The sequence below is a fragment of the Jatropha curcas genome, chromosome 10, assembly GCF_041381405.1.
Source record: "Jatropha curcas cultivar XTBG-Jc1 chromosome 10, XTBG_Jcur_1.0, whole genome shotgun sequence".
Lineage (NCBI taxonomy): Eukaryota > Viridiplantae > Streptophyta > Magnoliopsida > Malpighiales > Euphorbiaceae > Jatropha > Jatropha curcas.
The window spans coordinates 14141907-14159452 of record NC_143160.1 but is presented as its reverse complement, the minus strand read 5'-3'; the positions used below and the strand labels follow the sequence as shown (position 1 = coordinate 14159452).

The window sequence follows — 17546 nt, the reverse complement described above, 5'->3', positions numbered from 1 at the left end:
GTTCATAAAATCTTTAATATAATTTACAATTATAATTATAATGAATATCTACCTTGAGAAAGATGCATTTTCATAGGAAACTGCAAATATTAAGACTACTATGTAGGATGGATAACCCAATAGTGAAAGTGAAATGTGCCCGCGAATTGCCTAATAGGTCTTTTATGCGCAAGAGCTAGCTTTTGGTTAAATCGAACCAGATGCTAGAGGGAGTCCAAGACAAAGATTAAACCTTTTCTCGTATGCATCTTGCAAGATCAAAGGTAGCAAATGATGTTTTATGAATTTATGTGCTCGAGACAAATATCTACTAAAATTATAAAAAATATAGATATGAACCAATCTCTAGCAAACTAAACAAAATGAATCGAATAACTATCCCTACTACATATAATACATTCTGTGTTGGGATAACAAAATTTTTTCAAAAAAAAAAAAAAAAAAAAAAGAAAAAAAAGAATCAAATAACAAATAACTACACCTACTGCAAATAAATACATTCTCTACCTATACATTCGTTGATGATGGAGTTGCAATCTGTTTTGCATGATGTAATTTATAGATGATAGTAGATAATGATCTAATTGCTAAATTTTAGGTAGAGTTCATAATTCAAATAATAATTTGTTACCGTACATAATCTGATCTATATAGTGATTTTAGAAAATATTAAGACTCAATAAAATCATAGTAAAAAGATAAAAAAACTAAAAAAATTTTAAAAAAAGAAAAATATGAATACTGAATGAAGAGAAAGCGCGTTGAACTTATTTTTTGTTTCAGGACTCTATAAATATATAGAAAATATAGATATAGATGCTAAAAAATGCACAACAAAGTAAGATCTGAAATTTCTATTTAATATCCTTGATCAAATACACTCTATAATAACAATGATCAAATATAGCGGATTCATGCTAACAATTTAAGACACTAATTAAATCATGTCAAGATTATTAATTCAAGCAGCTCTATCGGTAACAATTTCCTTGTGAAGCTATTTGCAAGACCTTTATTTCCTCCTACAATAAATATCAAGAAAGAAGTAAAGAGTAATAACCTAAATACATAGAGAACTAAACATACCCAGTAAATACTTCACTTTAAATTCCCAACAAAATGCCACTCTGTGAAAAATAAAATCAAAAGGACAATAGTTGTTGATGATAAGGGAGATTAAAAATATTAAAGAGGAGAACAGAATAGGTAATTTATAAACTTTTTTTGAATTTTGAAATACCTTGCAACTTGTCTTGAGGGATAGTGTTAGACTCTTTAGTGCCCTATTATGAAGACAATAGCTAAAATTTCTAAGATATTTATATATAGATATAAATAAATAAGATTAAATTTCAAAATTGAATTTGAATTGAATTATTTTAAGATTAGATTTCAAATTGAATAATTTAGATTTCAAAATTGAATTAACTTATTTTCTATCCCCTTCCTAATATTAGATTAGATTAAAATTCCAAAAGAAAAAAGAAAATATTCAAAAAGTTATTAAAAAAATCAGAAAATTTATAGAAAAAAAGATAAAAAGGAAAGCTTAAAATAGAAAGGAAGGATATGTCTAATTAAGCTTATATTTAAATTATCTTTCTTTTTGGTTTTTCAAAAATGGTACTTAAAAGATTTTCTTTGATTAAAAATTTTATTTTGAAAAACTTAGAGGAAAAAATATTTTTCACAAATCCTACTTTTTAAATTTTAAATTATGTCTGTGACCTAAAAAGGTTTCGTAGGAAAATAAAATTTTAAATATTGCTTTGGGTTTTCAAATGCTTGACCCATTACCTCTTTTGTGATAGCAAGCATAAAACTAACTTCCCTCTTACTAAAACTTGCTGCCAATCTCTCTCCTTCCCTCTTTTTATCTAACATTAAAATTGTTCTCTCTAACGGAAGGTTTGAGCTTCTTGCTGCAAAACTCTTGGCTTAAAGTTTAATCTTGACGAGAGATAGTATTTTCTTTTAAGTTTTTAAATTTTAAACTCTCTCATCATTCTCTTTTCTTCTTCTTGCTTCATTGCATAATATCTAAGAAAAGAGAGAAAAAAAAAAATTCTATAAAGAGTGGTTTTCAAAATCAAAATTGATTTAATCATTTAAAATTTCTTTCCTAAGCTTAACTATTGAATATCTTGCTATCTATTGTAGGTTTTATAATCTAGAATGCATATGAGCTTTTAAATCTCGAATCTTATGAGCGAAAGCTTTACACAACTGGTATCTTTCTTTCAATTTGAGATCCTCTTCCTATCGAAGCTTTAATAAATCTGTAAACTCCTTTGCTTTACCAGCTAAGTTATAGATGAACCTTCTTAGGTATTTCATTTATCCTAGGAGCTTTTGTAACTCTTATTTATGAGGAGCCTTTGCTTCCTGTGTTGCTTTGGTTTTTTTCTAATCCACTTTTATTCCTCTCTGATGAACTAGAAACCCAAGAAGTTCCCTGCTTTGATGCCAAAAGCGCACTTTGGTGGATTCATCTTCAACTGGTCCTGTCTCATCCTTAAAAGCCTTACCTTAAGTGCTCTAGAGGATCATCTTCCTTTTTTACTTCACCACTATGTCATTAATGTATATCTCCATAAAATGACCTAGCATATCATGAAACATAGCATTCATTGCATGTTAGTATGTGTCGCTTATGTTTTTCAAGCCAAATGGCATGACTAGCCACTCAAATATCGCAATAAAACCAAGACACTTGAAGGCGGTCTTAGAAATGTTCTTCAGAAAGTGTAGCCAAATTCAAGTCCTTGAAATCAATATAGACACAATTTTCCATTCTTTTCAATAATATGGCAATATTTGATAATCTTGGATATACCTTATAAGACGAATGAAGCTAGCCTTGAGTAGCTTTTCTATCTCCTCCTTGACTTTGAGAATCATCTCTTTCGATATTCTTCTTAAAGACGATGATGTTTAAATATAATTTGATGGGTAACCTGCGCTCTTCCAAACTCCATTTAAGATTTGGCATTCATGATACTCCTAGGAAAAACAATCTTTGAACTTATATAATAAGTCAATAATTTTTTACTTTAATGCTTTTTTTAATAGGTTGCTAACGAACGCAATTCTTGGATTTTCAGGAGTATCTAGGTTTACTTCTTCTAGAGAATCCTAAACATTGGCCAAAATATCATCCAGCTTGGTTGGTGTAAGATTAAGTTCATGAAGTTGGACTATGTATCCTTCTTCTTCAGGTTCCTCACAAATCACCTCATCTCCAACAACTTTCTGAATCCCATTCATAACCATCTTGTCAAAGAGCTACTACACATAAACTTTGGAGATAGCAGCTGTAGCTATTGCTACTTCCTTATCAATATATTTATAGTGCTTAATTATGAAGCTCCTCAATAAGAATCTCCTACATCGGCCTTTGATATGGCACGATGGATAAAGGCCATAGTGAGATGGTTAAATCATTATTGTCTCAGCTAAATTGCTCTCCTTCAGGTCAAACCCATTAACTTCGTCAATAATAATATCTTCTAGTTTATTGTCCTCCGCTCTCAGTGAACTAGATTCTTAAGGTACATTAACTCTGAACCATATCCTTCTTCTAGTGCCCGCATGTCTTCTGATACACTCTTTTTTTCATATATTGAATGGGTTAAAATCCACCTTGGAGCATTAGGCTTCCACAACATTTGTGTCAGAACTGAAAGGCTTAGAATTTGCTTAGACCACCTCCACATCATTTCATTTCAAGAATAATAACGACTGATGCAGAGAAGAAGGAATTCACAAGTTTGAACACGTGTCCTATCTTTTTCCAATGATTCTTGATAGTTGATAGAGGGTCTAATAAGAAACAAATATAGAAATAAAAGTCTTACTCCCAATAATAATCTCCACAGGAAGCACCTCAATACTAGTAAATGTTGTCACGAAAATAGTTGTCTCAATAAGATCATCCTTTGTCTTAATTATGTAATTATTTATGTATTAATTATAAGTTCCACTTGAATAAAATATCTCTTAAAATAGTAAAAAAAAAAAAAAAAATTTACTGTAAAATTTACATTAAATGAATACAACATTTGATTTTTAAATAACTTTACAATTTCAAAATTGTAAGACTTATATTTTTCACTCTTGAATTTTTTTTTTCTTTTTTTTTGCAACTCCATATTGTATTCAATATTATTCACTTCACACTATTGACAGCAGTTACAATAGTTTCAAACTCATCACGAACAGTACAATCCATTATAAAGCCCATTAGCATGCAATTACAGTCCTTCATAAGGGAAGAATACAAATTATACTGAAATGATTACATTATACACAGTTGAACCTAGGACTCAGAAGTCCTAGGCATCATCCATCCAATCTTGAATTTCATCTATTATCAAATACCACCTATTAATTGTATTATTGATAAAGGATAATTTGTATCCAAAAACGAAAAGGAACTTCGAGGGGAATGGTAAAGAAAGTCTATTGTCATTAATTTTCAACTATGAACGTCGATATAGCCTAGGAAAGAGTGAGGTTATGTGGGCCTTATTTGATTGACAGACGACGGCAAGACAGAAATAATAAAAGCAACTCTTCTTTATGATATGTCCAACCAAGGTGGGGGAAATCTCCTTAAATGTGATATGGCAAAATTCCATTATCCAATTGGAGCTTTGATTTGGACCGTTGATGGTGGAGCATTATTGCATGATGAAATTTGATGACATCTTCAATTCCTTGCTTTGAGCCCTTTAACCACGTATCTCACACATTGAATTCAAATCATAATGTCACTATAAACTTTTATTTCAATCTCTGTTAAAGCCTATGTTTAAAACATTCTTTATCATTTCATAGCATACTTTATCTATCTGGTATTTCTGAATGTCGTTTGAACCTGTGCTCCTAATTTTAATTTATATAAATTCCTTGTTTCTTTCTTAGCTGTCACTTCAAGTGGTGCTATTGCAATTTTAGATTATCTTCAAATTTTGAAATCGATATTCCTTCTTGCCTGAAGCATTATATGCTTTATTACCATGTCTTACGAACCATATCTTATCCATTCTTCGAATATTAGAATTTTATAATCATAAAATACAAAGAGAAATTTATATTTTAGATTCGGATTATTTGTATAAGGACACGTTAATGATAGAGTTTGAAGAAAATGGGTCAATTATTTAATTTTGGTATTAGTTTTTGGATAAATTGAAAAAACAAAATGAAATTTGAGTTTTTTATGTGTTGAATTCACATATGGAGATTTGAGTTCTTTAATTATACATTCACTAGTACAGTAACCAAGCCCAAAAGCCCGTTTTTAAGCCATTGGACAGAAGCTTGACTTTATGTATATTTGGACTTCATTTTTTTCCGTAAAATAACTTAAAGGAAAATATTTTTCACAATTTTTCATTATTTAGGTAGTTAAAAAAATGACTTTTTATTTTCAAGAGCGTAAAATATTTTTGAGACTTTGACAAACTTATTATGAACTTATAAATTTATATATATTTTTTAATTTATTAATCATTGATAACTATTACTACCACTTACTGTTCATCACAAGCCAATGTCGGCCACCATCAATTATTGGTGACTTTCATAATTTTTTTGGGCATTATTTTCATATTTAATAATAATAATTTTAAAATACAAAATTATTATTATTATTATTATTATTATTATGGTCTTATGAGTTAAAAATTTTAATATTTTTAACTAATTTTTAATAGTGCAACCAAACAACAGAAAATATGTCATTTGAAAAATATTTTCATGAAATATATTTTTTTTGGAAAATATTTTCTAAAAGTAAGTTATTTTCGCAAAAACAAACTGCCCCGGATTTTAGTCCACTTTCCATTATTCAAAAATTTCGAATAACTAAAACAAGTTTGGTTGAAAAGTTCTAAGGTGCTTTATTAACAGAAGCACCATATACTGTGAACAAGTTAAATTTTCAGGTTCTCGCGTTGGCTTTATTTGTAGTACTTTGACTCAATTTTTCAATTTTATCATATTTGATGGGAGCTAAAGCCTAATAGGTAATCTGTTTGAGTACATTGCCCTTAAGACAATATGTAAGCACTTTATTCATATTTTTTGAGCTTCTTTTTCTTTTATATATCAATATTTAGAAATAAGTATTCTCTTGAATCTCTTACTTTTGACTATTACTTTTCATTGGTATTTGTTATATCATTTCATTCTTTTTCACATTAATCTTTTTAATTAGAGTCATCGAAGTCAAGAATATTCTTCTAGTCACAGTGTTCAAATATTTTGTAACTCCAAATCATGTTTTTGAAAGAATTCTCTTATATAAAATAAAAAACCATGGTTTAATCATGTATAATCTGATTGGTATTTTTATATCTTGTAGAAGATTTGAGAATGGGAGGTCACGAGTTTAACTTTTTTTTTCACTACAATTTGATAATATTATTTAAAAGGGAGGGTTACATCCTGACGTAAAGCCTACATATTCTCTCATAGGTAAAAAGATTATTCTAAATATTATCTAAAAAGTCAAAAGTTTCATGGAACTAGTAGAATATTCTTGGGTTTATAAACTTTAAAATAATCCAATTATAAAAGAATTTCTTCTAAATTTTTTAAGTAAAAGAATTTCTTTCAAATGTCACTCCAAGACATTGCCCCAACAACAATTTCTTTATTCTATTACATTTGAAAATGATTGATTTTGTTTTTTCTTTACATAAAATGCAACATAGGTAAGTTATTGCACATTTACAGCATAAAACATTACATTCAAACAATACAAAGACTGAAAATAAATATCTCTATTTTTTTTTTTTTCTATCAAGCCATTATAATTTGATGGAAAAATATCTCTTTTTTATACAAAATTCATCTTATTAATTATTATATGTTGTCCAAGGTAACTTCAATTGAAGTGGCTGATATGACCCACAACCAAAACAAAAACCTTCCACACGATTTAGTGCAAGTTGAAAAGGTTGAACCAACATCAAGTCAATTGAAATCTAATTAAGCACGGACTAGTAATATAAAAATATTATATTAGATTTGGTCCGTACATTAAATAAGCTATTCTCTCGATTTAGGATTGACGGATTCAAGTTCCATCTTTGTTCCGGCGTTCTTTCGATCAGGCTCAATTTTGATGAGTTATTGAGCTCTTTTCAGTTTATTTTTAATCAATATCAGTTTTTTTTTTAAAAGGAAAAATAGCATGTGCATTAATCAGACCTTTACAAGAGTAAAAAAACATCTGAGATATTATCCCAATACATAGAGCAAGTATAAAATGGGAAGCTTTAGCTAGATTATATGCCCCTACATTAGCATTTATCCTAATCCATCTAACACTCACATGAAGTATACAATTTAAAATCAATTTGCAATAAGAAATAACCATACCAAGTTCCGACCAATTAATTAAGGAAGAATTAAGAGCAAAAATTAAAGATTGGGAATTTGAGTAGACACATCCCAGGGAGAAAATGTTGTTTTCAATCCAGCATAGGCAATTCTTGAGGGCAAGAGCTTCCACCATCAAAGGGCTCTTGTAGTTATCGTGCAAACCGGACAAACCTTTGATAAAATAGCCTTCTGCATCTTCGGTAACTGCACCATACCCTGCCATATGAAGATTGTTGAAAATAGCACCATCCACGAATACCTGCCAATCAAAATTATTATTCGCTTGGACTGACAGTGTAATCGAAATAGTCCCACCATTAGTAGGCCCGGTTTGACGATGGATAAGGTTAGCATCTGTTGTAGTTGACATTCAAACACCATGGACACCACTAGGCATAGACGCTGTATGTGCATGAACAAGATGTAGCATGTGGACATGTTGGCTTGAGTGGTATGAGCTTGAGAACTAAACAAAGAGTGGTCCCTTTAATCTTGAATCTGAGTCCGAATATTATAGAGGAGTTGTTGAGTAGATTGCACCTCGTTGTTCCATAGCAAACTGCTCCTAGCTCGCCATAGATTCCATCCAACGAAAATAATCTCCTCAACTTGATCAGACTTAAGATTATCAATAGCCTGCATCAAAAAATCTTTAAAAGAAAGAGCAATAACAGGAACAATCATACCACAGTGCTCCCAAATATCTACTCCCTTATGGCACTTATAAAGAACATGAGCACAATCCTCCTCCATGGGACAATTAAGGCAACTTCTAACAACATTAACCCCTCTCTCATGTAATTTAACCCTAGTAGGAATAATACCCTTTAAAACCCTCCAAACAAGTTCCTCTCATCTTTGGGGGAATATTAAGGTGCCAAATCTTGTTCCAAATATTACTCGTCTCTTTAACCACCCCTCCCCTAAAATATTAAGGCTAAGAAAGTAACTTGTCTTAACACTTTAAATGCCTTTTTTCTCAAAATGCCATATTAGTCTATCCTCTCTATCCACAAGGCTAAAGGAATGTTAAGGATGGCTTTAATATCTCGAAGGCTAAAAAGTTCTATAACCTTAAGACTATTCGATTCTCTATTGTCTGGTTTAAAAGGTCATAGACTCTCATATTCGAATCAATAAAATGATAACCCTCCTCAACCATGAAACTCTCTTCCTTAGGAATCCATGGGTCCCTTCTAATGAAAATACTTTTCTCATTCCCAATCCTCCATCTAATACCTTGTTTTAACATATCCCTAGCAAACATAATACTCTTCAGAGTAAAATTCGGGTTACGTCCAATGGACGCAATAAAAATTCCCTATCAGAATCGCTTGCACTACAAACTTAAAAGAACCTCAGGTTTTATTATTCCAACTATTACGGTTCCATAACTTATCTTAAAGGAAATTAAAAATCTGTCTTTTGTTTCGGCCAATAAGGAAGGGCAGACCTAAATAATTAACACCACTAAATGGATTGTTCACACCTGGAATATTGGTAACCAACCCCCTATACTCCTCAGTAACATTAGAACTAAATATAATACCTAGTTTTTGGAGGTTAAAAACTTGGCCAGACGCTTCCTTGTAATCTATTAATATATCTCTAACCTTTTGGCTCTCCCTCTTATTAGCTTTAAAGAAGAAAATGGAGTCATCTGCAAAGAGCAGATGTGAAATTCTAGGATTACCCCCTGCCTGCCCTACACCCATGAATCCACCCTCGCTCTGCTGCTTGCTTAAATAGTAAAGATAATCCCTCATTACCAATGATGAATAAATAAAGGGATAAAGGGTCCCCTTGCCTCAAGCCCCTCTCAGGAATAATAGGACCAACAATCTCATCATTGCACAGGACCGAATATTTAACAGAAGTAATACATATCATTATACAATGCACCCATTTACTACTAAACCCCATATGAATAAGCATATTCTTAAGGAAATCCCAATCAACACGATTATAGGCCTTACTAATATTGATCTTAAGTTCCACAATACTCGCATTCCCATTAGTTCTATGCTTCATGCTACGAATAATCTCAAAGGCTAACAGAATATTATCCTGGATAAGCCTACCCAGCGCAAAAGCAGACTAACTCTTAGAAATAATATTGGGTAAAATCCTCTTAAGCCTATTCGCTAGCACTTTAGAAATAATTTTGTAAAGAACATTGCATAACGAAATCGAGCAATAATGCTTAAAAGAAATGGGATTATTATTTTTTGGGATTAAAATTAAAAGTGTATTAGTAAGGGACTCAGGGAACATACCTGTATTGAGCCAACTTACACATCTTGTAAAAATGTTGCCTCCCACTATGCTCCAAAATTTTTGGTAGAAAGCGAGATTTAAACCGTCAAAGCCTTGCGATTTATCCGGATGCATCGTGTAAAACCACTATCTTGAATTTTTCAGGAGAGAAAGGTGCACATAACATCCTATTAAATTTTTGGGGACATCAAATTTATAACTTTTTGGTGATTTGTATTGTCACCTGCAAAAAGATCATTAAAATAATTTTTCTCTAAATTTTTTATCCCTTCAACATCTTTAATAATAATATTGCCTTGTGGGTTCTGCAAACACAAAATTTTGTTAGTGCTTCTCCTTTGACAGTCATTTTTCACAAGTATATGAAAATCGCAATAAGTAATATAGAATGAGTAGAGTATCGTTTCCACAGGGATTGTATACCAAGTACCAAAATTATGTTAACCTATTATTATTTAAATGGCAATAAGGGAAATTATTTTAAGGAATTAAATTAAACAAATAAAAGAAAACAAAAAGAAATCAAGGAACAATATTTGACGAAAAGAAATCAAGGATTTAAAGCTATTAGGGAATTTGACTTTACTTAATTCTATCCAATTTATTTTATTAGTTTGATAATCAATTTTAATTGTTTAAGTAGGGAAAACAACCCTAAAATCACTAACAAGCTCTCCCGATGTATTGTTAGCTATTTTAACTCGGTCTAATTATCTATCTTCTAATAGCGCAATCAAACATGAATTAAATCATTAAGTTTTATGGTTTTTTATGAATTCATAACCTAAGGTCATTAACTTATGAAAACCTCTCATGAGTCAAACCATATAGCTTCCGCATCAAATTATTCTTATGTAATTTATTACCCTATTCATATTAAAAACCCTTCTCTCGATAGTGATTAATGAAATAAATCAATCCAGGGGAGAAATTCTGCCTGAAAGCATTAAGTTCAATAATAAATTATATTATGAACAAGGAAAAGCAAATCTAATATTATAAATTAGAATCAAAATTAAGTTACATCAAATCCTTAGTATGAGAGTTTTAGTTCAACATAGTAATTAAATAAAACTCAATTAAACTTGTAAATATTCTCATAATCAACATGAATATTGAAAATAAAATAAGAAAAGAGTTTAGAAATAAAAACTAGTTAATGATTGGTTTGGGCGGCTTCCTTGAATCTTGGCACAAATCTTGAATACTTGAAGTCTGGGAGAGAGAGAGAAAATAATAGAACAAAAGATTGAATATACAATGAATGGAAGCCTATATCTAAATTTTATTGTTCACCCTTATTAAGCCTAGCCATTAAACCAATTTAAATTCCTATCCTAAATGCAATAATGTATAATTGAAGGATTTGATTTTTATTAAAACATAGCAACAAAAGGGAGACAATTCCATTAATACTAGCAAGTGAAGCAAGTGGAAAAACTCAAAGAAAAACACCCTATAAAGAAGCAATCAATCAAAAATTCAAGTTTGGGGAATTGAAGGAAGGACTATCAATGAATTATGAAGAGACCTTGCTTAAGTATTTATAATTTTGAGCTAGTGAAGAACTTAAGTTAATCTCCCTTTACAAATAAAAAAAAATTTATTTTGATGTGATGATGAAAATCTTGATAATTTGCATTGTTTGCACTTTTTGTCTATCCTTTTATCCTTTTTCTTTGTTTAACTAAAATTATACCTCTAAAGACCCCATTATAACCTAAATAAAGACTTTTTAATCTTTATAAATTGTGTACATTTCAATTGTAGAGAAGAAATTACTAATTTTGCCTATGGGAATGTTGGATTTATATTGTTAAACATCTTATTTAAAGGTTAAATAATTTTTGTGAAAATTTATATTCTATTTGTCATAGGTTGAATAATTATTGTTGTTGAAAATCTTATTAACTTATGTTTAAATTAAGGAATGTGTTTTATCGAGAATTGAATTTTTGCTAGAATATAAATTAGCATAGGAAACACTTGATTTAGTCTCATGTTAATAATTTTTGATATTTTTGAAATTGTGAATAATTATCTCCGACCATATTAAGCTAGCTTTGTTAATTTGTTTAGCTTGTGTTTTTCTTTTGTTTTTAGTTTTGTTGCTTGAGGACAAGCAATGGTTTAAGTTTGGAGAATTTTGATAGGTGTTATTTTTATAGTATTTTTCATATAGTTTTTATTAGGATTTTTAGTATTTTTAATTACTTTAATTAGTTTTTATTTAGTTTTATTTATGTTTTTGTTCAAAACTTCGTTGAATCATATTTTATTTAATCTTAAGGAATTTTGTAGGATTTTTTTATAGAAAACTAGTCAAAAATGTAGAAAAGATTGTACCCAAGCCGTGCCAGATAGCACGCCCGTGCTGAAGATCACATTTTGCATTGGGCCGAGAATGTCAGTTTTAGCCTATACCGCTTGCATGGACCCGCATGAGACGCTTTTCTGATGTACCAATCAAGTTTAAATCCTATTTAGATGCTGTGAGAGTCCTAATTGGGAAGAAATACCAAGCCTAAACAGTTTCCTATTTCCAAAAGATTTCTTACTCAATAAAGATTCACTTTTGTTAAACGAACACGAAGATATTCTAGAAAGTCAATATAAATAAAGAGACTAGTCATAGTCAAAAGGTAGTCATTCAATGTATATTCCTTCTCTTGTTCTATTATTTTCTACATAGTTCTCTCTCTCTCTCTCTCTCTCTCTCTCCAAGACTTCAAGCATTCGAATTGGTGTTAAGATTCAAAGAAGCCGCCCAAGCCTATCGTTGACTAGTTTTTATTTTTAAACTTTCTTTTTGTTTATTATTCTTTATGGGATTATTTACAAGTTTAATTGAGTTTTATTTAGTTATTATGTTGAACTAAAACTCTCGTACTAGGGATTTGATGTAGCTTAATTTTGATTCCAATTTATAATATTAGATTTGCTTTTCCCTATTTATGATATAATTTATTATTGAACTTAGTGCTTCCAGGCAGAATATTTCTCCTGGATTGATTTATTTCATTAATCATTATCAAGAAAAGGGTTTTTGATATGAATAGGGTAATAAATTACATGAGAATAATAGATTGATGCGGAAGTTATATGGTTTGACTCATGGGGTTTTCATAAGTTAATGACCTTAGGTTATAAATTCATAAACAAACTATAAAACTTAATAATTTAATTCATGTTTGATTGCGCTATTGGAAGATAGGTAATTAGACCGGGTTAAAATAGCTAACAATACAATGGGAGAGCTTATTAGTGATTTTAGGGTTGTTTCCCCTACTTGAACAATTAAAATTGATTATCAAACTAATAGAATAAATTGGATAGAATTTAGTGAAGTCAAAATCCCTAGTAGTTTTTAAATCCTTGATTTCTTTTAATCAAAATTTGCCTTGCTTGATTTCTTCTTATTGTCTTTTATTTATTAAAGTTAGTTCTTAAATATAATTCCCTTTATTGCCATCTAAATAATAGTAGATTAATATAATTTTGGTACTTGGTATACAATCCCTATGGAAACGATACTCTACTCATTCTATATTACTTGTTGCGATTTCTTACACTTGCGAAAATTACTGTCAATATCTGTGTGAAAAAAAATTAATTATAATTAATTAGTATGTGACTTGAGTTCTTGAGATTAAAGTTGTGTTGGGCAATAACTTTTTATATAACTTTTCTAAATGCTATTTTTTTAGTATTTGGTGACATAACGTTTGAACAAATTTTTAAAAGTTAAGATAACATTTTATAAAAGGTTAACATTTCTAACGTGTATCTTTTAGCGTTTTATGCAAAACTACTTAAACAGCTACTTGCTACTCAAATAATTAAACGTTACTAAAACAATTAAGAGCTATCAAAACATTAATTTTGTCGAATAGGGCTTAAGTAAAATTCAGTTGTCATGACACATATTTTCAAATATAATTTAATTCAATTCTTATATTTATTCTATGAATAGATAAGTCCTTTTATTAATTTTTACTTTTGTTAATCAAAGTAAAATAAGTCACATTAAGTCATAAAATCAACATATTTATTCTGAAAGTGTTCTCGAGAAAATAAGTTGTCATAAAAAATTTTTTAAAAAAAATCCTTACCAATTTATGTGGAAAAAAATAATAAAAAATAAAAATAAAATTTGATTTTTCCTTTTCTTTTATTGAAATCAATAGCTTTTAATTTTATCATGGCAACTAAATTTTAGCTTTAAGAACTATATTTATAAATTTATCTGACATTTCATATAAACATCGTTCCTGAAATTACTATCCCATTGACCAACGCAAAAGAGACGAACAAAATTTCCTAAAAGACAGCAATATTTGAAGGCCAAAGCTTAACGCATGAGAGATTTTCATTTTCATTTTATTTTTTTAATATATTCACAGATGGTGGAAAACGACTAAAGCTAAACTAAATCAAATTAAATAATATTATAAAATTTGGTATATAAAAATAGCAATTTAATTTGGTTTTGGATAATTTTAAAATAATGAAGAGTCAATTATATTTCAAAATCACTAAATCAAAGATCTAAATTACATCTTTTGATATTTATAATTCAATTTTGTCAGATATATAATGTAAGTAATTAAAAATATAATTTCAGGTAAAAAAATTAATGATATTATTAAGAACTTTTTGAACAAATTAGAGACAATTTTTTATAATTTGATAAATTAAATAATTGGATTTGCAATTTAAACCTAGATAAATAATAAATCAAAATTTCGGCTATAACTTTTAAGTAACGTTTAGTATTTTGAAAACAATTAATAATATTTATAGCAGTATTTAGAGGTTGAGAGAATGTGCAATGAAATATTGCTTCTCTAATATTTACATCCCGTTCGGAACAAATGAATCTGAATGTAGAATTCATTTGTAAATAAATTTATCATGTTTGGTGTGCTACAATTTAAAATATATTTGGAATAATTATTAAATGAAAATTAATTTATCTTTATTTTTTAAAATACCTTGACATAATAATTTAACAAGAACACAATATAAATATATACACTCATATTCCACCCTAATTAATTAATTAATGATTAATTAAATTTTAATGATTAATAAGACTACATTGAGCACCTAAATCCAATTTTTTCCCTTAATTTGCACCAAATGAGCTGTAAATTTATTAAGATTCGCTAGTTTTATAATCTATATACCAAATAGCCCAGAAAAGTAAAGGAACATAATAGGAAAAGAGAAAGAACAAACAAGAAAACCAACAAAATAAGGGACGTGATTTGGATATTTGGGATAAGGACAGGTCGGTCAAGAAAAGTTTCATTGGGTTAATTTGTGGAATTTATTTACAAATTCCAACAATTTTAATAGAATTTCAGTTTAGCTTACCAATTCCATAGAATTTTATTTTATTTTTTTCATTCCAAACATAAAATCTTGAATTTCCAAATTCCAAACTGGTTAGCATTGCCCCACAATTATTTTAACTTTTTTCGATTATTTATATTTAATAGCTAATCAAATAATTATTTTCACTGAAAGCTTCACTATAAACTACTATATAAATAACTAACTACTATACGTAATAAAATAATTTACTGCGACTATAATAGCTAACAATTAATAGAATAACTAGTATTACCTAATAAAGTCTAAGGGGATGTATTGGATTAGGATTGTGTTAGATTTTAAAAGAATTATTGAGTTTGACGGAATTAAAAGATTTCTTAAGATTTCTACATATTCCACTAGAATTCTACATAGAGTTTTATTGAATTGATAAGATTTTTTTTATAGATTTTGATTGACTTTGATGGAATCACAATGATTTTTATATATCCAATCAAAATTAATTTTAGGACCTAATTAAACAAATGAAAAGGTTTTAGAGCCAAATAAAAAACTGAAAAATAATGAGAGACTAAAAAGCAAAATGCATCACCTTCTCAAAAATCATTATTTTATTGGTTAAAAACTTATTGCCACTGACAGTAAAAGCCTGCAAAAGCCAGCATCGTCAGGGGCTATCTCGCTCCCGTTAACCGCTATATTAAATGGGTTCGATAGTGGGTACCCTATCCATTATTGGTAAAAAATATATTTTAAATAAGTTCGAAATTTGGATAGTTAAAGATTCGCAGATACCCCACCGATTTAAGAGGTACTTTCAATGGGTTTTTGAACGGACCCATGTTGTAAATGTTTAAAAAGAGTTTGAATATAGGTACTTAAATAGGTATTTAAATGGGTTTAAAATGGATACGGATAGTAAAATTTTAAACGGATACCTATACAAGTAGTTTAAAATTGGCGGGTATCCGCTCCGCTTTCGTTCTATTAAGAGGTGTATTAGATCAAAAGTCTGTTAAATTTTAAAAAATTTTTGAAATCTTTGGGTTGGGGATAGATTTGTGAATGATGCCTTTTATTCATACATAATACTCTAAAATCTAACGAAATCAATAATTTTATTGAATCCTTCCAAATAAAAAATTTTTGAATATTATCAAATTTGTATGGACTTTAAAAAAGTCATAATTGGATACCATCAGATTTTTATGGATTTTAAAAGAGTTTGAATTGAATACCGTAAAATTTTAATAGACTCTAAAAAGAATCTAGATTAAATACCATTAGAATTTTAAAATCTTTTACAATCTTTTAAAATCTAACGGACTCTTAATCCAATTCCAAATAATCTACTATTTGTTTCCCCATTTATGGTTTGCCAAAAGTAATGTAATGAGAACTTGATAAGCATAAAGGACAATGATCAGTTGGCCTCAAAATTAATCATAGAGGAGCTACTACTGGAATAAATAACAATGGGAAGAATTGAAAACGATGGAGGGGATTTGACATGAAATAGCAATGCATGCACGTGAGAGCAACCCAAATTCAAAAAGCAAGAAAAAGAGCATTCAACACCAACAAAGGTAGAAAATGGATGATAGGAAAGTGGCAACTAAAAGAGAAATTTGCGAAATCACCAATTTATCTAAAATCTAAACTAATTAAATAACATTGTAATTTAACTTTTTTTTCCTTTAAAAAAAAACGGAAGCTAATTAGCTCGTGTTATTAGAATCAAATGCCAAACACCATACAAGAAATAAAGAAGGCATACCCCCATTCGAAATCAACATGTGAAACAGCTGGTCTAGCTATTGTATAAGCAGTCTAATATATTTCTTTGCAAAACTATAAGAAAACGATGAAAGTGTTGAAACAAATGAAGCAAAGAGACAAAGTACACACTCAATAAAAGAATATAAAAATATTACTCTCAAGCTTACTTAAACAGTAGAAGAAATCTCACAATTGAATACTTTATTTGACTATGGGACTGGCTATTTATAGGCTACAGATGCAATGAACTCAAGAATATTCTCCACTTCCTAAGCATAATGTCACGGACAAATTTCGTGACCGTGTTAGGCCCTTATTGAAGAGCGTAACAGGCTGTGTTTCAACCTGCAAGGGTTGGAGCGGCTTAGCAATTAAGGCGTTGTTCTACCCTAGCGGTCCGTTACCCCATGCAAAGTCTGCATGCAGGCGGGGTAATGTGCCGCGGGGCACAACTGGTCAGGAGCTGGGCCGCTCCCCTGATGAGCCCATGGCAGGGCGAAACCAGTGTGGTACGGTATGGCAAGGCTTGCCTCGGAGCCAAAGTACCAGCATGTGAGAAGGCTCTCGGGGCGCCGCACGGGCGCAGTGCTGCGCGAGACTCCGGACCCGTGACAATAAGCTCAACTAACCATAATATCATATCCATTAAGATCATTACTAAGAAATAAGTAACAAACAAAAAGTAATAAATAAATAAATATCTTAACTAAAAGCATAATACTTGGTCAAATGAAATCAATAAGCTGGTGTTGACT

General features: G+C 29.8%; 1 protein-coding gene across 1 annotated transcript; it reads right to left on the bottom strand.

Annotated features, from left to right (window-relative positions):
• Nucleotides 1-7881: 7881 nt before the first annotated feature.
• Nucleotides 7882-9694, bottom strand: LOC110010873 (uncharacterized). Its single transcript, XM_020684514.1, has 4 exons — nt 9672-9694; nt 9203-9472; nt 9009-9135; nt 7882-8031 (listed from the first exon to the last, which is right to left on the bottom strand). The coding sequence occupies exons 1-4, from the start codon at nt 9692-9694 to the stop codon at nt 7882-7884; spliced, it is 570 nt and encodes a 189-aa protein (XP_020540173.1).
• Between the last annotated feature and the right edge of the window lie 7852 nt (nt 9695-17546).

Coding starts and splice junctions, on each gene's coding strand:
- LOC110010873 (XM_020684514.1), bottom strand. CDS start 9,694: ATGTGTAAGTTGGCTCAATACAG. Junction 9,473..9,671: donor TGTAAGTTGGCTCAATACAG/GTATGTTCCCTG, acceptor TGCGCTGGGTAG/GCTTATCCAGGATAATATTC. Junction 9,136..9,202: donor ATTCCTGAGAGGGGCTTGAG/GCAAGGGGACCC, acceptor TTACTATTTAAG/CAAGCAGCAGAGCGAGGGTG.